The sequence below is a fragment of the Rhopalosiphum maidis genome, chromosome 4, assembly GCF_003676215.2.
Source record: "Rhopalosiphum maidis isolate BTI-1 chromosome 4, ASM367621v3, whole genome shotgun sequence".
In the NCBI taxonomy this organism is placed as follows: domain Eukaryota; kingdom Metazoa; phylum Arthropoda; class Insecta; order Hemiptera; family Aphididae; genus Rhopalosiphum; species Rhopalosiphum maidis.
The window spans coordinates 8191726-8219288 of NC_040880.1; the positions used below are offsets into that span (position 1 = coordinate 8191726).

At 25.9% G+C, this 27563-nt stretch overlaps 1 protein-coding gene across 2 annotated transcripts; it reads left to right on the top strand.

The window, feature by feature from the left end:
• Nucleotides 1-476: 476 nt before the first annotated feature.
• Nucleotides 477-8546, top strand: LOC113548663 (F-box only protein 33). Of its 2 annotated transcripts, XM_026949663.1 has the most exons (8): nt 477-582; nt 4687-5153; nt 5244-5508; nt 5586-5734; nt 5820-5940; nt 6218-6419; nt 7081-7217; nt 8166-8546. In XM_026949663.1, exons 2-8 carry the CDS (start codon nt 4777-4779, stop codon nt 8289-8291), a joined length of 1377 nt encoding a protein of 458 aa, XP_026805464.1. In that variant the 5' UTR covers nt 477-582; nt 4687-4776; the 3' UTR covers nt 8292-8546. The 2 variants fall into 2 exon arrangements, with proteins under 2 accessions (XP_026805464.1, XP_026805463.1); XM_026949662.1 differs by lacking the exon at nt 477-582 and having other exon boundaries at nt 4385-5153.
• The last annotated feature ends 19017 nt before the right edge of the window (nt 8547-27563 follow it).

The window sequence follows — 27563 nt, forward strand, 5'->3', positions numbered from 1 at the left end:
TAAACATTCAACGATTACGTTATAATAGTATGAAAAAAGTGGTAAACTAGTAAATATGTTTATGAATTGTTGAATATTAAATAAATATATTTATATTGTAAACGCGATATGACTACTTTGATGTTGGCACATAAAATTTAATTCAGTATTCATTTTTATAATATTTAGCTAAGTATCGACACTCGACAGTCAGAAATCAAATGTTCTAGGTATACTAAAAAATAATAGTATTCAAATATAATGATTAAGTATTAAACAAAATTTTAATTATCTATAAATCAACTGCTGTATAATTTTAAATTTTAATTGTTATAAGTTACATTTAATTTTTAAAATAAAATTTCACGTTTGTTTATTTAATTTTTTTTTTAGAATTTTTAATTTGTGTTAGGTACTGACATCTACAATAGCCTATAGGTACTTGCTTATACTATGACCTCATAAAGATATGAACATTATAAATTATACTATGTTGTATAATAGATAATCAATTATCTACAACCTACGTACATCTACAACCTAAATCTAATTTGTAAATTCAATTGGATGTGGACATATTGTGTTGTATTCTAATAAATACGCGTAAGTACTACCTAGTATATATACCATATATCTAAAGACTAAAATATTAAAATCTATAGATATAAGTTCATAGGTGCAATTTGGATTATAAATTTGGGGGGCTATTATAATTTACACGTGTGATTATGCTTATAAATTATTTTAAATATAAACTATTTGGGGTGGTCTTAGCCTCTCCCCAAGTCCCCAAAATTGCGCTTTTTTATAATTTTGTATTCAGTACGTAAATTGTACGTAGGTCAGGCTAGATCCGAGTACAATAATATTCAATGGGCCTCCCTGCAAGTTAACATTTTTTGATTTTTAATCTTTTACAAATGCAAATCAAATTAGTATTGGGGTAAATATCTATGTTATACTAAGTTGTAAATGACTAATTTAATTTGTACGAAGAAATCAAATTATTTAAATACATAAATATTTATAGTGTTATTATTAACAAAAAATATATTAAAAACAAAATATTTAAAAAACATTTTAAAATTTTAATCAGAAAAAAATAAAAGTACTGAATAGAAAAACAAACGAACGAGTCAAAGTCAATACCCTATATAACTTATTATAGTCACCATAATAATAGGTTGTATAACAGAGATGATAAATCATTTACCTACTTTATCTTATTTATTACAATTTACGAATTTACCTATTGGCTACTGTAGATTAAACATATTTTTTACATAATAATGATAATGAATATTGTCTTTAATGTCATTTGTCAATATATGAATAGCTAAATATAAAAAAGTACATATTATTTAACAAAATATTCAATTATGTAAATACGAAAACGTTTTATTTTATTAGGTCTTAAGATATTGTTATGAAACGTGGTAATTTTTAATCAGAATTTATATTAGCACGGGAGTGCGATGAAAACATTTAAGAATTATAATACATCACACAAAAAATTAAAATGATAAAAAAATAATGCCGAATTTAACACGTCGCGCGTCGTTACCGTCCGATTTGAGCGACGAAATTCACCGCACATCATCATAAGCTTCTATAGCCGTCGCGCCGTCGTGATGATATTATTAGTCGAAGGTATATTAATATTATACATACAGTTTTTACGGGAAACCGGTATTTTTATGTGCGATTCACTGTGTCGCAAAAGCTGCGCGCGCGGCGTTGCATAGGCCTATATAATAGCTATCCATATATCCGTATAATAACATCGCGGCAATTCGCGAGTTCGTAACGATATTATAATAAACTATGAAAATAATTTTAATAATAGTTAAAAATATATTTAATTGTTATTTTGTTAATGTGTAATACTAAAATAATACTATTATATACTAAAATATGTACCTATTTATTTTGTAAATATATTTGTACTATAAATTGTCAATTCTGTAGGGAGTGCGACCTTATGTAGTTATGTATTATTCATATTTTAATGTTTTATTGTTTTAAATATAGATATAAGTAGACATAGGTGATATAGCCAATATAGGTATTGTTACTATGGACATATAACTATAACTTAACCTACACTTTTTAATGCATTATAGTCATTAGTGCATTACTATTTATGAGCTTTTAAAAATGTAATATTTATTACTCATAACAGTCATAACACACTTAATAATTGAAATAGGTAGGTAATATCGTAGAAACCAACATAATTGAAACATTTATAATGTTAGTTTAAGTCTGACAATTAATATTATAACCGCTAATTCACTCTAATATTAACCCTAACTACGTACTACGTACATAAAAATGGGTTTCGCTAAACATGAACTTACAACGTTGAGGACGCCACATACACTTCGTCTTACATCAGCAATTTGTGTTTAGTGGTTCAAATCTTGTGCAATAACCTTTAGGCTTTAATAATAGAGAAATTATAGGCCTTGGTGCAATAACGGGTTACATAAAATTGGTAAAAAAAACCAAGAATTCACAGAATACACAAAAACCTGGTGTTATTCTTTTAGTCAGAATAAGATACATTACTTAAACTCTCTTTGGTTTGAATTTTATATTCACGATATTTATAAAACAATTACGATAATTACATTTTCAATGGTCGCAATAACCGAATACCTACGTCCAATTTTGTTTTTGGACGCATCTGGCATCTGTTTTTGAACCCAACAGAAATTTAAAAATCAGTTTTATCATTTTATTTCAATAGTCAATACTATTCATTGGACTTATTCAATTTTTGCACTCATCGGTAGAGATTTTTTTCTGAATATTTCTATATCAAAAACGATTTTTAAAAATGTGGACGTATTCGGTTATTGCACTGGGGCCTTGAATTGATCGATTATAAATCTTAAACGTATTAAAATAACTATCTGTGCTTTCACATGGTTATTTTTACTATATTTTAATTTTTAAGTGAGATGAAAATTTTTATTATTACTATGAATAATGTACATACTTGCATAACTTGATATAATTAAAATATCAAAAGAATTAAGCTTAAGCACAGATACCCGATGTCCTTATACCCTCAAATTTAACAATAGGTCAATTCGCTCTAATATTTAAACTAAGAAGAATTGTAAAAGAAAACAAAATTGGTGTTGCTAAATTCAAAATAGATAGGTAGATATGTTTTAGTGTTTTATACTTGTAAAACCGAGATAACACGTCGTGCATGACCGCGTGAGTAATAGTGTTCTGCGCCATCCTCTTACGACTTACAAATAATTATAAAACTAAGCTAGCTTACCCTGACGGTCGTCCCAGACCCTTTTATAGAGGGGGTGAACTTCATACATTATACACACAAATTACTTGGTACTTATATAAATTACGATCATTTGAGGGAAAAAAGGTCATGAGAGGGGCGACTGTCCCATTTGCCCCTCCCTGAGTTTACCTAGGTCTACTCACTATAATATGTGGAATTTTGCATATCACTTTTGCAATTATTATTTGAGCTCCCCTCCCTAAACCCACACATGCAGTGTATTTGCTATTAGACGTCTAAACTGATTATTTTTTACTACTTACAATTGTACAATATTAAAAACAAAAAGAAACGGGTACGTGTTCAGGAGAGGGGGGCTAAGGTTGTACATTTTTATAACAAAAAGTTTATTGACAGAAACCCCATTTTTCTAAACTAATATTATAAACTTTATAAAAACATACATAACAATTTTTCAGAAATTCTTAAAGGGGAACGTCGAATCTTTTTAACGGCTTAAAGCTTAAGAGGACGCTATACCCACATGTGTTGTCTCCGTCTTATACACGCGTAACATAGTTAAAAACTGTTTTGCGCGGGACAACTTTACTCCCTCGATATTTATATCAAAATTACCAAAATTTTAAATCGCATTGAGAAGAACTTTACCTGTGACGTAGCGTTTTAATTTTTTTGATACATGAATGCAATTAAGGTTATCGGTTCGAGAACTTTAGGTTTTCAAAAATTATTGGTTACCACTATCAAAAAAATTAAAACGCTACAACATAGGTAAAGTTCTTCTCAATGCGATTTAAAATTTTGGTAATTTTGATATAAATATCGAGGGAGTAAAGTTGTCCCGCGCAAAACAGTTTCTAACTATGTTACGCGTGTATAAGACGGAGACAACACATGCGGACATAGCGTCCTCTTAAACCCATCCTTGTGTACGCGCCTGAAATGAAATATTAATATTATTTAGTAGTAGCATTGTTGTGTGGTAGTAGTCGTATTAACCGTTTGGCTGTACGGTTTTCCGATATTTTTCATACGTGTCTCGTACGCACTGTTAGTCATATGGTCCACAGTATTTACTATTTGGTATATACACATTGGTATTTAGTATGAGGATTTACAATTTATAACAGCTGCAGCTGTTGATCGGGTACGGTGTCGGTGTGTCGTTATATTTCGTCCCCTTCGCTGTTGAGTGTTGACAAAACTCGGAAATCAAAATGTCTTCAGACTAGAACAACTTGTTTGATTTGTTATAAACATTAAAGGAAAAAATTCACAAACTTTGTGTCATAGTTTTTAGTACACTCTGAGACTGTAACACCGTGCAGTATTTTTACATTATTATCTTACATCGTTATTGTTGCTCCTAAGAGGCTACATATCTACCTGTTACAGCTAAGTACATCATATTATATTCCTATTTCCAGAAACCGAAATCGAAAATGTTACTCGTCAAATGTCTGTGAACCGTAGCGCGTCGTGTTGTTATCCCGATATATATATTTTTTCTCGTCGAAATGGGAACCGTCGATTGGAACTCTTTGCCCAGCCTGGCCCTCCATCAGGTGTTCACTCACCTATCACCTGAATCCAGAGTGGCTGCTTCGTCCACTTGCAAACACTGGAGAACCGCCTTGTACCATCCACAGTTCTGGCACAGTCTGGTGTTAGACATATCATCTGCTGGAACTTCGTATGCTGAAGTCAAGTCAAAAGTGAAGCATGCCAATAAGAATCTAGTGACGTTGGTACGTGACATCCACCTTGCATTTGATTCCCGGAGCACGCAGTGCTTTGAATTGGCTTCATCTGTAATCAAGGCATTAATGGGCAATGAACTGTTGAGGAACGTTGATATTGAGCTCAACCACTGTGAGCTGTCAAAGGATGAAATGTGAGTAACTGACCATCTTAAATAGACATAAAAAAATATAGGGTTTAAAGTTGAAAATTACTGTTTTTATTTACCACAAAATTTAATCAGATTTCAGTACAGGTGGTCAATTCAAAACTATTTTGAGTTTGCCATTCTCAATGTTGTGCAGAAAGGAAACATCGAAGGGTTTAGTTTTGGATATTTTATGTTTTACTATTGGAATGCTTTGATTCATATGCTATCTAAGTACAGTTGTGATAGCTTACAACGTTTGGAACTAGCTGGATTGGGACCATCAATTTTTAATGAAGAGAGCAAAACTACATGTTTTAATTCTACCTTTGATAGTATGTCATCACTAATCAATTTAAAGGTCAGTTTTTTTATTTTTCTCCCAAATTAATTGTATTTTATTTTATTCATCTAATAATAAAACAATTTTTCTTTTAGAAATTAAGTTTAGACCTAAATTCCAATACGTGCAAATTGCTTCCAGCATTATGTTCAATGTCTCAGTTGGAAATCCTTGTCTTACATGTTCATAATGAGTTGGATATAGATATAAGTGATGATATCTGGGCAGATATTAAAAAATACTGGTAACTATGAACATTATTTACTTATAACTGTTCATTTTATTCAGTTATTATTAGTAAATACAATTAAATATATTTGTTATTATAGCCCTAAACTTGAATTAAGATTAACAATTATCAACTGTCATATTGTTGCTAAACATCTTCATACTAAATTACTTCGTCCATCAATGCCATTAACACATCTCAAAGTTCTTTTTTGTAATGTGGTAAGTTAATTAATCTACATTTTTTTAACATTATTCTCAGGCGCGGATCCATAACATATTTATTAGTGGGGGTGGGGGGTATACCATGTGAATGTCGTATATTATCGGCTGCCAAAAACAAACATCCTAAAATTTACCTGTGTGACAGAGTCTACAGGGGGGCCTTGGCCTATTGCCCCCCCTCTTGGATCCGCACCTGATTATACTATTATATTAATTTTAACTACTAACAACTTAAGTATAATGAAATTATTTTCTATATGTTATAAATCTGTAGATAAATGTTGAAGTATTACATAGATTAGTGGACTATAGAAATACTTTTCAATCATTAATTTGGGTTGACGAACAATCAATGAACCCTGCTGGCTTACTTAAAGGACATTGGCATCTTGAACCATCTCCAGATGATATTGAAACTAATCCGTTGATAATATTGTCATGGGTTTGCAGCAAAATTACAGAACTTGTTGTATTGGGTAAATTAGTGAAATTATTAGTATAGTAGTTGATGATAATACAATTTAATGATATATCAAGTTTTACAGTAGAGGTCTGCACGGGCCAATAATTTTCAGCCCGGTAATTTTTTAAGTTAAGCTTAGCCCGGCCCGCAAACCATTTGTTGTAAGTCCGGCTCGGCCCGATAGGTCAATTTTTTATGGTTTTTTTTTTTTAATATTGTATTCATAAACAATAACTATAATTCACTTATAAGTTATAACAACATATTTATAATTAAAACATTTAATATAATTGGTATATAAAAATTCTTCAATATCAAATATCACTTTATTATTTATACATTAAGTCCTTTGAATAAAAAATTAAATAATAAATATTACGACTAAATTTGAAGAATAATTCTCCATTTTTCATAGAAGCCCGGTCCAGCCTGGCTTTAATTGCATTTAAATCTGGCTCGTTAATTTTTGTCCAAAAAAATTCTGGCTCGGCCCTAAAGCTATCCGGGCCGGGCCAATTCCGGACCCTTAGTCCGGCCCATGCAAGTCTTTATTCTACTGTTACAAATTATGCCAAAATATTTAGTCTAGAATTTAAACCTTGATCAAAATTGTCTTTAAACAATCTTCAAAATGTTTACATTAAAATTTAGTAAATGATAATCAATAATTTCAGGATATTTCATTGAACCAGTGGATGTATGTGGAATTGCAAGACTGAGAGGTTCTAATTTAAAGAGGTATGAGTTATTAGAAGAAGATATTTGCTTTCAACAACCACAAAGCGAAATGATTTATGATGAAGTTGTTTTAGTAAGTATTTAAAATCATTTATAATTTATTCAACTAATTATTCTAACTTAATTATTTAAATTTTAAGGTTTAGTAATCATTTATTACCTTTACCTTATTAGTATCGGTAGGTACTTTTAGGCTTATATACTTAGTCCATGTGTGTTTGTTGTATCTGTGGAGTAATGTCTGCGAAAACATTTCATTTTTTTCTATTTCAACTGCAGATTTGCAAAATGTTTGATCAAATGTTTAAAAAATTAAATGATATAGAAATATATATATTTTTTTTAATGAAAATTTTGAAGTATTATTTATTTTATAATATAATATTTTTACTGTAGACAATATTTTCTGTTGTTTCAAAATATGTTCTCGTTCATTAAAATTATCGATTAAATCAGTCATCTCTGTTTTACAACTTGCACAGATGTATCAAAGTGGCTTGTTGTTTTTTTTTCTTTTGTGGCTCATAGTTAATATTAAGTTAAAATTGTATTTTACCACAAAATATTATATCTATTATTTTCAAAATTTTTTTATAAACCATAAATATTTTAAAATACATACTTTTTACTATTATTTACTCTTGAAAATCAAAATATGAACTAAAAAATTTTTTAGCAAAACACAGATCATAGTGTTCTTTAATAATATTTGTTATGATGGTCTCTTAGTATTAACTATGTAGTTGTAATAGGAGAAATATGGTGAATGTAAAACTATATTACACATAATAAGACCAAAAGGTTAGGTCTAAAATTAACAAATTTAACTTTTGAGTTAACTTAAGTTTTATATAAGAATATAAGATCATTATTGTTAAAATATTAGCTTATTAGGCATTTAAAAAAAATATCCACATTTGATTCATAAATATGTTTCATATATTTTATTAAGGCTATACATTGTTAAACATTAGTTGTATTATAACAAAAATTAAAAATGATATTTTCTAATTACTTTCAGGATGTATCAAATTGGATGGAAACAAATTGGAAACCTTTAAATAAAAATAATTTATTTGTAAGTCATTCGCATTATATATTGCAATGTATTTCAAAAGATTTAACAACAAAATTAGATATTAATTAATATTTACCTCAAAAATAACTTAAAATACCAATCTTTCATTTACATAATATATTATTTTTTGTGGTCATTATTAATAAATTAGTTTAAAAACAAGGTCATACTTACAAAACTAAATATACACTTAAAAAAATCTGCTTAGAAATATGACTCACAGTATGTAATAATAACAAACTATAATTTTACATAGTGGTTGTGTAGTTAAAAAATTACTGTTGCAAATAATGTGTAAGTAATATGGAAGTATTTATCTAGAATTATAATTCAAAAATTTATTAGTTAACAAATTTAAAGTATTTAAAAAAAATTTAATTTTAATAGAAAAAAAATACTTTATCATTACTATACTGTCACATCCTAATATACTCTAAAAACAAAAATGTTAAATTATAGATATCGTTTAAAAAAAAAAAACCAATTTCAATCTAGTCCTATTTTATTTTTATCAATAATTTTTTTTTTTTAAGTCATTGTTTTATTAATATCCATTATTCATGGCAATCGTAAACAATTTTTCTGTTATTGATTCATTTTTAATGTTTTTTTTTTTTTTACAGTAGAAGTTTTTTTTAAATAATATGAAATAATTAAAAAAAAAAACACCTTATAATTTTTTAGTTGCTTTACAAAATACTAATAATCTAATAAAAGAACATATTTAAATTTTTACTTATTACATATTATATATTTTTTACACTAATTTTATGATATGTGAAATGTTCAGTTAAAAGAAAACTTATTTAAATAAGTATAATAATTATATTTAAAGAAAAAAATGTTATTTAAAAATCTAATAACCATAAAAAACACTATTAAAAGTTACCAAGGTACATTTTTAATTTACTTTATTTATTGATTATTATGTTACAATATCAATGTTATACACTATTTCATTTATTTTTCTATTACATACATACTTAATAAAAAATTTAACATGATAAAACAGTTGTAATATTCTGATAGTTTCTGTCAATTTCAATATGTATTTTTACTCAATAATATACCACCAAGATCAATTTTTTATGCAATGATCAATCTAATTGCTTTAAAAAAAAAAAAAAAAAAACATTTGTTTTCAATAACTATAAAAACAAAATATTTGTATTGTATTAAATTAGCAAAAGTGTTCCTACCACAAACTTTATAACTATGTGGTTCTACTTATATGACGAGTGCAACTCAAAAAAGCACATTTTACTGATTAGACTGTGATAACATCTGTTAAAATATGTACAACATTATAGTGTTTAGGCAATTAGAACTGGCCGTAACTAGAACGGACCATCAAAGAGTTGTTAATATTGTTAAAATAATATTGTTGTTGAAATGTGTTTATTAAAATATATATATATATTATAATATCATAAATGTAAAAGAACGTGATTTTAGAAATATTTGATTAATTAAGATCTAAACGACTGTGATGTTTAAAAAGATCATTTCTTATGTTGTTAATGTAGGTTAATTGTCTATAACCATTTTATAAAAGAAGTAAGAACTGTAACAATTGTTATGTTAATTGTTTAAATTTGTTACAATGTATTTGTGTGAATATTTTTCAACAGTAACACAAGTAACACAAACAAAACTATGACTGAACGAATATGATAAAAACATTCGTGATAGACTATACTTGTTATCATAAAAACATTTTTATTCTGTGATCGATAACAAAAATTTTAAAAGTACATACTCAAAATCTTAAATTAGAATCCTTTGTTTTCAACAAGCTAAAACTCATTGAAACAAAAAAATACGCACTGATTTTTAATTTCTTTTATTTCTTTTTATTATATTGTTATCCAACATTCATATTGGATTTTAGTGAATTAATTATAATTTTATTTTATTTATACTTTATATGTTGATATTATGATTTTAAAATATATTAATTGATAGTCAGAAAATGAAATAAAAATTATCATTTTTATTTTGTATTTAAAATTTTTAAATAGGTATGCCTATTGGCTATTATAGTTGATTAAAATACACTTATATTTATATTACCTTTATGAGTATATATTAGGTATACAACCTTTATCTTTATAGACAATTAATACCCAAAATATTGTTTAAAAGTGTTTACTTTCAGTCAAGTACTGTACTCTTAGTATCCTAATGACGGTAAAAAAATGTATTTGTGTATTCACTCATGAATTTTTATGCCTATGTTTATTGTTATATCTAGCTAATTATATTGCATATAATATTATACATTATGTGTTGTTAACAGACAAAAAATAAATAATAATTTTTATAACAAATGCAGTGAAAAAACTATGTGGAGGTAATAAAAATATTATATTATATTATAATTTAAATATATCTTGTAAATCATATTTTATTGGAATTTGGTCACTTCTATATTGTATGTTTAATTATCTATCATCCTATTAAATTACATTTTAGTGTGCACTTATACAATTGTATTTATGTTTAAAAACTGTTTTGTGTATTTTTTTTTTTTATTAAACCAAATTTCCAATACTATTAGTTTAATTAAATATTTATTAATGTAGTAACCTACTGTACTGCTTCAATATCAAAATATAATTATTATCAATTAAAACAAACTTGATAAAATATTATTAGTGTTGTTTAACCATATGCTAAAATGTTAATTCATTTTTATTGATGTTATTATAATATTTAAGTTTTAATTTTATTATTATTATTTAATTTTATCTTATTTTTGCTGTGTTAGATCTTGGTCTTATATGATCTATAATTGTTAATTTTTATTAAACTTATATTTATGGGTTCATGGTTAAGTTGGTCGTGATATAATATAAGTGATCAACACATTGTATTACTCAAAAATAATTTACAAATTTAAATGTATCCATTATAAATTATTGTTAAATAGAAAAAAAAATAAAAAATGTATTACGATTCAAATTGAACATTCTAGTGTTTTCATTTAAACATAGATTCATAGTTGTTAGTGTTTTATACAGTGGATTCCGCTTAATGTGGGCACGTTGGGACCAACCCTGTTTGCCCACATTAAGCGGTTGCCCATAAAAACAGAAATTGGTTAAAAAAAAAAAAAAGTTATAATATCAAAAAGTCGACAAAATCCCTTTTTGAATGAATTTTTATTTTTCCCGATAAAAATGTACATATTGTAAAAAACACCAGGAGGATGGGAAAAATATTTAAAAATATTTAAGAGAAACTACCCTTAAAAGTTGATTAAGGATTAATTTTTGGCACTTAATTAGGTTTTTTTTACCAAAGATCGGTAGTATCATTAGTATCAAATTGTTATTGCTGTAACATAAAGTGGGTAGTTTTTCACTTTGCACAACAATAATATTTTCAGTCGTTTATTTGTCATCTGAAGTTTACAATTTTACTGCTAGGCAGATGTAACTGTCCGTATATGTAGTAATGTTGTAACTTTATTTTCAACAATAAAAACTACAAAAAACTGATTTGTGCCATTTTTGGTACAATATGCAGAAAAGGGTTTTAAGATTTAAATGGTACCTAGTACTTTTTATTACTTTCGATAAACGCAATCTCATAGATATGACGAAATCCGATTAAATTAATCGTTTTTAAATACATATGTGTATATTCTAACACTATGATAAACTAAAAATTGCCCACATAAACCGAATCGAGCGCCCATATTACGTAGCTTTTTTTAACCTTGTTATTATACATTTATATTTTGACCATATTAAGCGGATGCCCATATTAACCGGTGCCCACAATAAGCGGAATCCACTGTACTTTTTATATCAATTTGATAAGTATCCGTTTAAAATTACCACCCCAAGCTTTCCAGAATATTTTGTCCACATTCTGAAATAATTATGATAATTCTATCAATGAGCGAAACGCGTCGTGTGTTGGAAATGACGTATTCAAACAATTAGGACTTAACAGATTAAATATGTTAACAACTTATTTTAAGTTTTGAACTGCCAGCCTCTATTAAAACATAATATATATACCTCATAGGCATTTGGTGGCCGAGGGGGCACAACAGTTTTTAAATCGTGAGACCTATTTTTTTTAGACATGAAGAAACATTTATTTTTTATGTTACAAGATTAAAAAATTAAAAAATATAAAACAATCAATCAAAATCTATTGGTAGGCACTGCAGGGTTCACACCGACTTTTTTCTATTCGGGCATTATTTTGTTGGAGGCACAGTCCAGCGGGAGGCCCTACCGTACACACGCCTATGATATACCTAACGTCCTAACACTTTAACGGCAATACATTTTAATCATATTAATATATTATAATATCCTAATGATGGGATGTTGTGAACCGAATTATAAGTAATACATATTATTGTAATATAAGTATATTGTACAATATGTATTATTCATATGAATACAATTTTGAAAGCTATGCGGTCAATGATTGCGTAAAGTATACCTATTTGAAAATTGAATTATATTTTTGTATTCATATAGATAGCCCCAGGTAAGTATTTACCATCAGCCAATTAGAGTGAAAATGGGGTAAACGCGAAGGCTGATTTTTGAAGAAAACTGTTCATAAGAAGTAAGAACTAACATCAAGCATATCGTAACACCAACACACAAGTACACTAATTTTTATTATATAGGTAACTATTAAAAGTTAAAACCTAACCATTTTATTAACCCGACATTTTAGAAGGCACCTTGATGGACGAAACGGTATAACTCCGGTGTAAGGTATCTGTTTAAACTCGAATACTTTCAATAAATGTGATAATCTGTGAATTCATAAACGGTTTTATTTGATTTTTTTTTGAACTTTTCTCGATATTCATCTCATAAAATATAACATGGCTCAACTGCTCAAGCCTAAGTAGGTATAGAAAATGTTTGATAAAATCGTTCCGTAACCTATGTATTGAATTGTGTTCATGTTTATTATTGATCGACTTTACCACATAAAATATTCAACAAACCTAGATTTGTTTGCACGGTATAATAATTTTTCCATACAAATGTCAAACGATTTTATCAAGGTAAAAACTATCTATATTTTATTCTTTATAGCTGAATAGTGGACGTAGCTCTGGGCACCTTCTCCTTTGCGGTGGCCTTTCCAACATCAGTCCCGACCGCCCTGTTTGTGGCATTCATTTCCTGCAGTCATGCTAGTGACATTATGGCCAGGTGGGTTACCTTGCTGCGTACACCACTCTGGATTCGACTGTTTCGGCTGTAAAATGACCAGAAACAGTGGCCATGCACATGCTGTAATACTCCACTACTCCTATAGGTCTCGTGATCGTTGATAACGATCCCTAACAGCTTACTCGGCACTCGCACGCTGTCAGTTGCCATCTCCTGGGTATCCGCCCCCCTCCCCCCTGAATAAATAACATTGCTATCTTTATATTTTGTGCTCATCATGTATTATTCATTGATATTTTAAATAAGGAGTATAGTTTAATAAAATAACGAACCGCTTGTATATAAGAGGTAATATTTAGATGATGACACATACCGATATGATTTGTTGTCATTTGTCTTCGTCTTATAACCGTGCACATCAAATCTACGTTTAGCAGAACCATAATGCTGTGTTGAAAGCTTAAATATTAGAGTCAATTGATATACTATCAAACTTAAAGCTAAGAAAATTATTAGTTTTTTACAGTATTTTAATTGTCAAGCGTGTTGTGTTATTTTTTTAATTGCAATTTTTTTATGAATAACGCTAAATCATAGAGAATATTGTTACCTTTAAATTTAATAACTTAATAATAGGCTGATTGACTCTATACCTAGTATAAAATAAGACGTGAGTGTGTCAGAAATTTTCCAATTTTAAAAAAATATGTAATTTGTAGGTATTCTGGTATACAGATTAATATGATTTGTTTTGGATACAGCCGATACAGGATATTTTAATTACACCGTTTTTTTACCTCATGCAGTCATGCCTATAATTGAACACAAATATTATGACTAGATAAGTACGAGTTTTCTATAAATACTAAGTATAGATATTATAGAGTATAATGTTTATACCGTATTTTAGTTGTTTTATTTTTTTTATCTCAAATTCTGACATAAAGATACTTGTTTTGTTTAATTTTTGTATACAAAAGCAATCAAGTTTTAATGAGTCAATTATTATTACTTTTTTTCTATATTTGTCAATTATATTTATTTTTTATTATTTCTTATTATGCACTATTTAGTAAAATACAAAAATTATATTATGATTAAATTATAAGTATATTGCAACATATGTTTTTATTTTACAACTATTTTTTTTTTACTAAACTCGCGGTTTTAAAAACAATAAAAAAACTGAAGTATTAAAAAAAATCTAAGGAGCCTCTCTACTATATGCCGTATAAAAGGTGTTAAGTGTACTTCGTCATTGAATGAGTCACTGTAGCCTGTGATGGTGTGATGATGGGATGTGTTAAATTTGAATTCAATAATAAACTGTTGTACTGGAAAAATGATTTTTATCATTCAACCCGTCTGAATCTATTTTTTTAAAGGATGTTTTATTATATTATATTTATATTGATATGTGTAAGTTATTTATCTAATAGTAATAAATGATAAGTTGTACAAACCGTTTCCAGCGACAATCATCAAATTGCATTTATATTTATTATAATACCAGACTATAGCTGTTATTGACGTACAAATCAATAAGACAGTATAGAACGGTATGAATAGCTTCGTTGTTTTAATAACTTAAAATTAATTAAATTTTTTTTTTTTAATTGTCTGAAAATTTAACTGTGCATTGTAAATAATAATTTATGTAGAGGAAAAACTAAAAAGTTTCAGGTCCTTACTAATAATATTTTTTGAATAATAAAAAAATAATATTTACATTGTTATTTTTCGTTTTAAATATCCGGTTTTTGTCAACATTTAAACTTAAAATGTTTATTAAAAAAAATGCATTATTGAGATTTTTAGTTTTTGTAAGAAAAATATATAGGTATTTGTGTTAATTTATATTTATTTTATTTTGTTTAACATAACTCTTTTATTTTTATTAATTCAAACAAGTTCTTTAAGTGATGTTCGTATTAAAGTTAGTAAGTACATATAATGTGTGATAAAAAATATAAATATTAATAATATATTTAATCAAATCTATAAAACATAATGTATCGAAAAGAGATAGAAACAGTTAAAAATTAATACAAATATTATATTTTTAAAAATAGTATATTATTGTTAAATTTACTTATAATATGGTAAGAAAATGTAAAGTAAAATAATAAAATTATTTACAGAACTTTTTTTTAATGACATAAATGGCCAATCGTCAATCGACGATAAGTTTTTTAACATTAGATGAGTGATTACAGATAATATTTTTCTTGATTATTAAAGGGATTGAAATGTAATAAGTTTTTGCCGAAATATTTTTTATAATAAGCTACTCTAACATATAGTGATATATTTACATGATAATTTTTTTTGAAATATAGATTATTTAAAAAAGGATAAATGGTTAACAAATACCATAGCAGTATCTGTATAAACGGTTAAAAGATATTACATTTGGTTTAATGGATTGGTAACGCGAGGAATTTTATGATGGCAGAAATAAAGTTAAAACACTTATATGAGAGACGATATATTAATTTTAAGCTTTTTTACTCACTAAGTCATAAACTAAAATGTTCTCATACAGTCATACATAAATAAAAGGAAATAAAACGAACATTTGTAGTGTTTTGAAATAACACAAAAATAACAAAAATATTTAGAAATTTATCTGATGATGTCTATAAAATGCTTACTTATATATATATATATATATATAAAATAAGTTCCTAAAGTTAATCATTTTTTAATTGTAACAAAAATATAAAATCGATTTTGTGCAAAAATTCAAATTTTTTTAATTTTTTTTTCCTGTAGGTAGGTATTGATAAAAAAATGTTCACTATAGGTCAAGAAGCATGATAATTTAATACAAGGATCTTCATAAGTTAATACTTGTATGATATATATTAATATATAATACTACCTATACGTAATGGCATTTTAAAAATATTTAGATTTATTTTAAACCTATTTATACCATGTACCTATGTCCTATAATGCCAACACCGTATTACTAAATAGTAAAATAAATTACTTTTACACCAACATAAATATATCATAAAATATACTTAATAATATGGGTTGACCGTCTTCGCTCAGAATCATTATTCTTATTTTTTATGCAATGATTTATCAATGAATTCAAATTTAACACATACGTTATGTATTCACTGTAATAATATACACTAATACAGTGACTTACTCAATGGCGATGTATATTCGACAGTCAATATACGGCAGAACAGTTACCTACCTCCCTCTTTTTTCTAAAATCTATAGGTATGTATAAACAATTTTACAATTCCGTATATGTCAATAAACTATGATTATATATTCTATTATTTCATCGTCTTATCATTTAGTATAGGTACTAATAGTACTATAAGGTCGTATCCTGATAACTCGAACATTGATCACTATTAAAAACCATGATTACTAATTTTTTTCTTGTCCCTTGAAATGTTTACCTAGCTATAGCTTATAGTTGAGTTGTATAACTCTAAAATTAAATTTACCTAAGTCAATTTTTTTTATCCAATTTGAGATTCGAGTTCTTAAGACCTGACTGTATTTGGTAAAACCTAATGAGTAAAAACCTTTAAAAATGCATTTAAAATACTGAACAATTAAACTTAAAATATAAATAAATTTATTAAAAAGATACATTTTTATTTTGTATGCATTCAATTTTATAAAACATATACTTTAAAAATATCAAGTTTTAGTATAATAGGTATTAAAAACACATTCCATGTTCACATTTCGGTTAAAAATTAAATAAAAATCATTTTTATTTAGCCAGGTGCTTACAAATTATGAAAAGTTATATCTACACAGTCTGTTTAAAAAAAATAATAAAATGTCTGTTAAAGTAAGTTAGACCAAAATTGTTTAAAAAAAATACCGTAAAATAACCTAAAAAGACAAAAATTTCTAAATAGTAAAAAAACTTATATTTATATATTAAATACACTTCTATAATCCCCCCACTGTTTAAAATTTCTGGGTACGGATCGGCACCAATGCATTTTTTTTTACATAATTTTATCGATAACACCGATCTTTTGGTGTTAAATAAACGCATACACCTATAACAACACCACATTGAGCTGCGTCTAATTGACCTTGTTTATTGTGTTCATGGTTACCAAAAGTTGGTACAATCAAAACATTCGTGTTCGACAAACAATCGCTTTACTTTAATTTTTTATCAATTTCTAGAAAAAATGGCGTTCTTTCAAACATGTTGCATAAATAGTTATATTCTATAATGTTATTATTGTCACTGTATAATTTAGTATATATCTATACATCTACGATATATTACGATTAATTTTTTTGACCGAGTATTGGATATATAAGTCAGCATTAAATTTTTCTTGCATGACGCAACTATACTGCAGTGCGACAGTGCACATAGATACACATTTCTGGAGAGGAATAAATTATATATGCATCATTTTAAATTCTAAGAATTATAATTATATCAATCATAATCACGTCATGGATTTCGTAGCAAATGACAACGGCGTAATAGTAGATTTTCGGGGGTGTTATTAGAAACCCGTAGTTTTTTCTATATAATATTGCAAAAAATAATGTCAAATTTTGATTTTCTATTACTCCTAATACCTATATGTATAATCATAATCGTATATCATGCACAATGCAATTAATTCTTATCATAACATTAATGAACAAATTTTTGTGTAGATAAATTTCATTTTTATCCATAAAAAAGCATATTTTATCATCATGAACCATGCAACAAAAGTTCATTTGACGACTATATTATATAACCGTCAAAACGCTATGTCTGAATAAGTAATATATATTAATATCTGTATGCAATATGTATTTTTAAATGTCTATGACAGTTGATGAGTACATATAAATACTTTGTATAGGTATACATACAGTATATACATATGTGACATTATTAAATGTAATAATTTGTTTAATATTTAATACATCAATACATTTTAATAAACATAACTATAGCTATAGATACTAGTACGTACATTATAACGATTAAAGTGGAATACATGATGAAATGGCTTAAGTCCTAACTCCAATAAAACTAATTATAAACAATATAAAACAATAATAGTTTTAAAAATTTTGCAAATAATCCGACCATCAGAAATATAAGTTTCATAACTTACAACCTAGATATATATGTAGATATACTTACATTAAAACCTCTCTTAACAGGCATTTCTGAATAGTAGATGAATCTAAATGACCTATAGCGTTTAGTATTAAGAGGTTTCACTGTGGTAAAAAAAAAAGCAATTCCTGCTGTTTAAAAAACCAGAGAAATTGCTTTGCTATATACGTGTATGTGTGTGTATTGACTGTATTGAGTATATTTAACTCGTATTAGCTCATTGTAATGTATATAATATGCATTGACATGTTAAATTTGATTTTAAGGATATGTCTTTGTATATGATGTAAAACGAATGTTAGTAGTTAGTGGAGAAAATCTGTTTGGTTGTCTAGTTGTCTTCAAAATATTATGCGATTATGAAGAATTTTATCAATATTTAAAATTCAAACATTCATAAAAAAATGAATATTTGGTAGGTACACATAATTTAATAATTTATCTTTGGATGTAAGTAAAAAAAAAAAAAATTATCTATTTATTTTACTTGTTATAAAAAATATCGGTTGTTCTAGCTGTTGCTTCATTTGGATATATGTGTATAATTTGTATTTATTTAAATTATAATATTATGTAACATATACATCTTACATCTTACTTATTTACCATATAGAACTATGTATAATAATATATTATTAATATGTAACACGTATATATATTACATAATATCATAATAAAATAAATATAAATAAGTAAAACAATAATTAGTTTATATAACACAAAAGTAGTTTTTCTATTATACTTGACATTAAATACAATATCTGTTATTTGGAATTTAATAATATAATAATCTTCTATTCAAACAAATATATTCGATTTGTAAGGTTTTAAAATTTAAAATAATACAGCTAGGTATGACTATACTATTTTTGAAATTGTTAAATTAAGCAACTGCAAAATCTGTAACAAAAACACGTATATTTGGGTGTGCATAATCTTAAATTCATATTTTACCAATTTCGTATACATATACCTTCTCTAAAAGAAACCGTTGGCGTTTTGATACATTATTCATTATTCATTTCTTATATAGTAATTGATTCAACAAATATTCTTAACAAATCTGAATGCATTACCATGTATTTTACACTTTATTAAAGTATCTAATATAGTAATATACTTATCTATAATAATTGCGCTGTTCACAACATCGATTTATTATGACACAACACACATACCTATTTGTAAGAATTTTTCATAAACGCACGTTTTTAAATATTTTAATCCTCAATAAATGTAATCTATTATTTATTTAGATATATATAGTTATCATGATTCACGAGTTTCATATTTAAATTACAATAAAATAAATAGCCATAGCGTGTGTCCACTCCTACGATTTCTTTATCATCATTTATCTGATATACTGCTATATATAGAATAGCTCAAAATATATTATTATTAAATCATATAGCTATAAATTAATATTTAATCAAGAATTGTTTTACGAAGCTTTCATTTCGTATTACATTTACATTTACATATATCTACTATAAATCTATAACCACTAGGTATTACGTAGTACGTAATTTAAATAATTACATTTTTGTACGGGAAATATTGTGCCTATACATTTATAGTTTATAATTATTACCTAACTTTTTTAATATATATTATTCTATAGCATATATTTAATAGCATACTATATATAATTAATTTTATACAATTAAACGAAAGTTGATTATAATATAAATAAAATATTTTTTTAATCATTATAAATTTGAAATTAGTTGTAACTATACATTAAATTACAATATGTATATTATTATACTAGAATGTTTTGGAGAAATGTTTAAGTTGTTTAAGAATTTAGAATACGACAACTTATCATGTAAATTTTGAGTAAAAAAAAAAGTCTGTACATACTTATTATGTAAACATTAATACATTGTTCGAAAGAATCGAGGAAAACACAAAACAAATTATATTGAAAATGTTTTCGCAAAACCAGCTTTTAATAAAATCATTATATGATTTTGTTGATGTTTTTAATTAAAAAAATATTAATTATAATAGGAACTTTTTAAATTATTATAATAATTATTATTTATTACATAATATTTTATATAATTTATATGAAATTTTTTGGAAAACATTAGTTCAACCTACTATATTATTAAATTAGCGTACTATATGTTATATGTATTGTATTGTATATTATAATATACTAATAAAAATAAATGATTAATTCCATAGTCCATAATACCTAATACAGTAATACCTATTGAAATAAATAAATTATAGGATAAAATGAATATCCTCAGACCTCAGTCCTTTAGACATATTGACCGACACATTGGCTCAGCTCGGAACCGTGTTTTGTATGCAATGACTTATCGTATTTTAATATACAACCTAATCGATGAATAGGCAAACTCGCAAAACTTATTATGTTATTACTATTAACAGTTGAACTAGTTTTTAGTTAAAAATAACGTTATAAAATTCTTATAAAAATTAAATAGTAATATTGAATAATTAAACAATCGTAGTTCAATACAATAAGTTTTTATTTACAAGGGCGATCAAATTGAAAGGGACTGTCAGAGGGGTAAAAAAAATATTGACCTACCTAATATATATAATTCATGGATCCGCATCGTAGTCACGCATGGCCAACATATAAACTATAGGCGATCATTAATAACTAATAAATAAGAAAATTATCAAACTTTTAAAATATTTGAGGACAATATAAATATATTATTATAAAGATAAGGATACCTATTTTATAGTTCATATACATTTCCCAGATTATTTTCTTAAAAACGTGTGTTAATTTTTGACTCTCATTGTTATATAGCAATTATTTTAAATGAATCGGAAAACGGTTTTGCGAATAAAATATTTTATTAACTCAATAAATATAAAAAATATAATATCCGATATTATAAATCGATATGAGCTACTAAAATATCTACTACTAATTTATAAGTATCCATAATGTAATATAGATATAGATTCTATATAGTAATATATACATATTTTATGGCAGAATAGAGGATAATAATATATATAATTATAAGATACCTATATATAATACCCAGCACCAAGGAAAGCTTACATACGAGTCACGACCTTTAGATAAATCTGAAGTTGCCCCGTAGAAATGGACTTATACAACATGATCTCTTGTAGTCGCAGGTAACCCAGAACTTGGCCCGGAATATTTACCATCGAAAGAACTTATTAGTAGGTTTAATTCCGGAAAGTAAACTATTACCCACGAATAAATCTTCATAAAACTATTAAAATACATATATCTCGTGAGATGAAAAACATACTAATGTATTATTATATAGTGATGACATTAAAGTGAATACAATTTAAATGATATAAATAATGTACAATTTTAAAATACCAAGTATCTTTTTTTTTACATAATAAAAAGTGTATAAATTTTTTTTGAAATGTCTTGTAAGAAAATTGTGCTTTGTTTTTTAACCAAAATAAAAAATATAGATTGCATAGAAAATATAAAATGTACATGTCTTTATAGCTTATGAGTAAAGTTATATTCGATAGTTCAATACTCCTAACAGTGATAGTGTTCTAGATTTTTAGAGTAATAGTCCTTATCGCTTTAGCTCCATAATTTTTAATTGTAAGCCTCAAAATGTCATTCAACATAATATGTTTTTAAGTTTTTCTGCTCTTAAGTAACGTACATTTTTTTTATGTTTTGTCCAAACTTGGAATTAAAGATTTATGTTTTATTGTTTAAAAACGTATAGTTGCGTTGAGATTTGATAACCTCGTGATGTTTGTTTAAAAATTTATATAGGTATAGTTGTGTATCCATATGCCATGTGGATATGATGTAATTAATTTTGATTATATAATAACATAAATCATTTAGTATAGGTATAGCCATTAAGTGAAGTATATAATCCATAACATTATAAACGTTGAATCAGATTATGAATAATAATTAAAAAATTATAAAATGGGTATGTATACTTTAAAAATAAGTATTTATTATATACGTTTATACTAATTTGTATAACAAATTTGGCCGCGTTTTATACCTATTGGTTATTGATGATGACTTGTTAAATTGGTCGCATCTCGCATATTATAATCATTGATCGCATATAGATATTAGTCACAATTATATTAATTATATATTAAATATTTATTATGATTTCATATAAGTAATAAAATATTTATAAATGTATACATTTAAACAATTATAATAAATATATATCACTAGTAAAGTAGTAAAACACATTAACACTTTTAAAAAAGTTGGATATTTATATTTGTTTAGTTTGTGACAAGGTTCTGCAGTCCGCACCAACGGTAATTCGAGACATTTCCAGAGGTTTTATTTTTCCTTTTTTTAAGCATGTTAATGAAATACCAAATAATTGGATGAATAGAATTTAAAATTAAACTAAATAATCCATTGTGTAACACCTCAACCACATTATTTATTTTAGTTAAGTTAGTTAGAACTGTATAAAAGCAGTTTCAAATTTTAATAGACAATCTTAGATTCTTTCCAATAATACATTTTTTCGATTCGATTGAACAAATTTATGGTGGAAGAGGGGAAGGGACTAAACAAATATTGAATTGTAAATTTTAAAAACCGATTTTAAATTATTTGAAATTAATTTGAAAAATATTGGCTATTGGTACATATAAAGGTTTTAATCGATTAGACAACTTCGTGGATATCATTTTATGATCAAATTTTCCTAACAATGTTTCCTCATAAAAGTACGTATGATAACGTATTTTCATTTGTATAATAACATTATATACCACGAATTTTCCCACAAAAACTTATCACTAAGACACTAAGTTCAATAATTAATAAAATATTAATTAACGCGCTTAATTTTCGTTAATCAAAACCAAAATTAGGATCTTAAACTCTTAACTATATTATTTCAAAAATCCACATTTTTAAACATATCTCCATCATAATATAAATTGTTCATTATAAAAAATACCCTCTTTAATTTGGACACCAAAAATATTATAATTTAAATTGATTTATTGCTTAAATTTTAAAATCAATAGCATGTACAGTGGATTCCGCTTAATGTGGGCACGTTGGGACCAACCCTGTTTGCCCACATTAAGCGGTTGCCCATAAAAACAGAAATTTGTTAAAAAAAATAAAAATTATAATATCAAAAAAAGTCGACAAAATCCCTTTTTGAATGAATTTTTATTTTTCCCGATAAAAATGTACATATCGTAAAAAACACCAGGAGGATGGGAAAAATATTTAAAAATATTTAAGAGAAACTACCCTTAAAAGTTGATTAAGGATTAATTTTTGGCACTTAATTAGGTTTTTTTTACCAAAGATCGGTAGTATCATTAGTATCAAATTGTTATTGTTGTAACATAAAGTGGGTAGTTTTTCACTTTGCACAACAATGATATTTTCAGTCGTTTATTTTTCATCTGAAGTTTACAATTTTACTGCTAGGCAGATGTAACTGTCCGTATATGTAGTAATGTTGTAACTTTATTTTCAACAATAAAAACTACAAAAAACTGATTTGTGCCATTTTTGGTACAATATGCAGAAAAGGGTTTTAAGATTTAAATGGTACCTAGTGCTTTTTATTACTTTCTATAAACGCAATCTCATAGATATGACGAAATCCGATTAAATTAATCGTTTTTAAATACATATGTGTATATTCTAACACTATGATAAACTAAAAATTGCCCATATTACGCAGCTTTTTTTAACCTTGTTCTTATACATTTATATTGGGACCAGACCATTTTGACCATATTAAGCGGATGCCCATATTAACCGGTGCCCACAATAAGCGGAATCCACTGTATTGTTATTGTTTTTAAATCTAAATCTAATGTTTTAACTTTTAAGGACTTACTCTATTCTATCATTGACTCTTTCATTTCGATTTGTGTGATTGATATCTGGACAATGATTGTAATTTCTATTTTCAATCAATATAACTTCTTCATTCTTACTGTAAATTATAAGACAATAGTTTATCGTAATTTTCAATTCGATATAAAATTATTATCCATATACTTTTAAATTGTTGTATTTACATTTTTTTTTTTCATTAGTGTAAAATAGTAAGCGTCTAGTCTTTGTAGAACAAACTAATTTTTCCTCTTTTTACTTTAAATGTAATTTAATATTTTAATGGTATAAAAAAAATATAATTTAAAATACTAAACTAGAAAATAACAAAACCAGAGGGCTAATCATTATATATTATTATCTATAACTAGGTATTTTTTTTATATGATAAGAAGGTAACTATTTCCCTTGACCGTGTATATAATATATTAATATATACTATATATTATGGTCATATATATTTAACGTCATACTATATACGTATTGTATACAAAACTATATAAAGGCTGTCGGATGGGTATTATTAAAAATTTAAAAACGTATGGCATTTTTGATATTAGTTTCAACGTACTTATACTAGTAATAAACTAATAAGTTATTGGCTACTGGCTACAGCATACATAAACTTGTAAACTTTAGTAGAAATTCTAAAAAAAAAAAAATCGCTATTTTATTACTTCATAAGACATTTTTTCAATTATTAATATCATTTTGTTTCTTGTATTTAAATGTTTTAAAAGATTAAAATTAACCGTGACCAAATGTATACGGCCAATTGATTGTATACCATGTCCATTTTAATGTTTGTGATTTTACATCCAGCATCGATAATTATTGTAAATGCGTGGGTAGTGGATACATATTATCTTTATTTATACAATTACATTGACATTTTAAATCTAATAACAAATTATGTTATGGTATATAATCATAATAAGTCACTGCAGTTTAAATAATCACCCATACATACTATGATAAGTTGTCAAAATGTCCCATTATATTTTTATTAACTTGCACAATTATTTTTTTATTTCATCGCCTGATTTATAAAAATAAAAAGTATATTTTAGTCTAAAATATTTAAAATAAAAAATATACCTTCAGTTTGAGAATCTACTTAAGTTTTTACTTGAGTTATTTTAAAATAGGTACTTCAATTAGTTAAATTATTTGACATATATTATAATTATGTCAAATATTTCAATTTGAAAATATTCATACACCGTAGAAAAATTGAATTATTGTAAAAAATAATTCGATGCTAGGTCATTTGTCATTCTAATATTAGCTAGGTAATAAAGCTAACAACAAAACATCGTTTCTGTTGGATTTTAATTTGTTATATTGCGCATGGTTCAGAAAGAAAATAAATCATCTTAGCAATACTTATATGAATGTTTATGTTGTTTATATAATATGTTGTTGTTAATTACTTGTACTAAAAAAACCTATTAAAGTGACCCACCAAAAAAGAGAAATTTACTTTCGTAAAAAAAAATATATAAAATAATATTTTATTAACTGTACAAAAACTATTTTATCAATTTAATTTATTTGTACAAGGCACAACGCATACCTATATTCTGATTTAGGTTAAGAATTTTAGTGTCCACAGAGTTAATAATCAAGCAAATAGAATTAATTTAAAAAAAAACCTAATTTGGTTCATCATATAAAAAAAAAAAATAATTGTTTTGTGAGAATTTCATAAATGACAAATATAAACTTAGCTCATCGGTACTTAGAAATATTAGATGAGTAAAAAGTTCGATTTGAAGTAGTTTACGTTTATAGAAAACATAAGCAATATATTCGATTCAATTTGTAAAAACGTCAATAAAATATACAACTACACGCTTAAAAAATGAACAAGTATAGGTAACTAGCAGTATAGTTAGTGTTCCGAGTATACCTCGTCATTGAGTAAGTCACTGTTATGAATGCGTTAAATTTGAATTCAATAAAAAATCGTTGGTTTTGAAAAACGAAGTTGAGCGAAAAGACTGACTGTTATCTTAATATTGCTATAATTTTACTATATTTTTCATGATACGTTTCTTGAGATTGCTATTGAATAATTTATTTTACTATTAGTATTACTTATTGGAAAATTGATTTAATTTTTATTGAAAACATTGTATCATTTGTATCTATTTTTTATTATAACTATAAATAAATAAGATGAATTTGTTCGGTACTGCTTTTTTAGTAATTTTTTTAGATGCCGAGTGGAGCTATGAAAATATTGATTTTATATTGATGTATTTCTTTTGTTTGTCATCTCATAACCTTTCAGGACAATATAAATGGTTTGAATTTCAACTGTAATTGGTACTGAAGGAAGTCAAAGGTATAAGATTCCCATTTCCCTATATTTTTTAAAATTCTGGAAAAAAAAATTAAAAAATACGGTAATTTTTACGCAAAACCGGAATTCGACAAAATCATTTTATTTTTTCGTTGTATAATTCTAAACTGAATGATCGTATAGATAATTGAAATATTTTCACCAAAAGTTTATATTATTATTTTTTATACATGAATATATGATAAAATTTTAAAAAATATTTATTTATAGATATGTGCAATTTGAATTTTTCAAATCTATGTAAATAACTTAAAATAATATAAATACATTAGGAATTTAATCGAATACAGAAAATGATAATTTAATTAACAGTGAACCATGCTTTAAATATTTGAGATCAATATTTTTAAAATAAAATAGGTATCAACAATTATTTTTTGATTATAAATCGTTATTTTATGGGGTGACGGGTGAATATTTCAATATCAGCAAAATGTTAACTTCAGAGGCTCATAAAAAATAATTGTGTTATTACGTTTAACTTTTTTAACTTTTTTTTTTAAAATTCCTACTCGTTTCGATTAGATCTTATGTGTGGCAAATGGCAACCAGTACCTATCTTGATATATCCACACTTGGATATGACGTACGAATGTACTCGGTTGATATAATTATTGTAATTGCACTTATTTGTACATAAATTCCTTTAAGGTGTAAACTTTGAATTGACTTACCGACCGGCTGATAACGGTGAAAAAGATGTAATTTTTTTTTGCCATTGCATATAACATGTTACTAAATATTAAATAGTACTATTCCACGTTCAAAGCGCAAACAAAGAATTAGCATTAATTGAAAATACTAATATGTATTC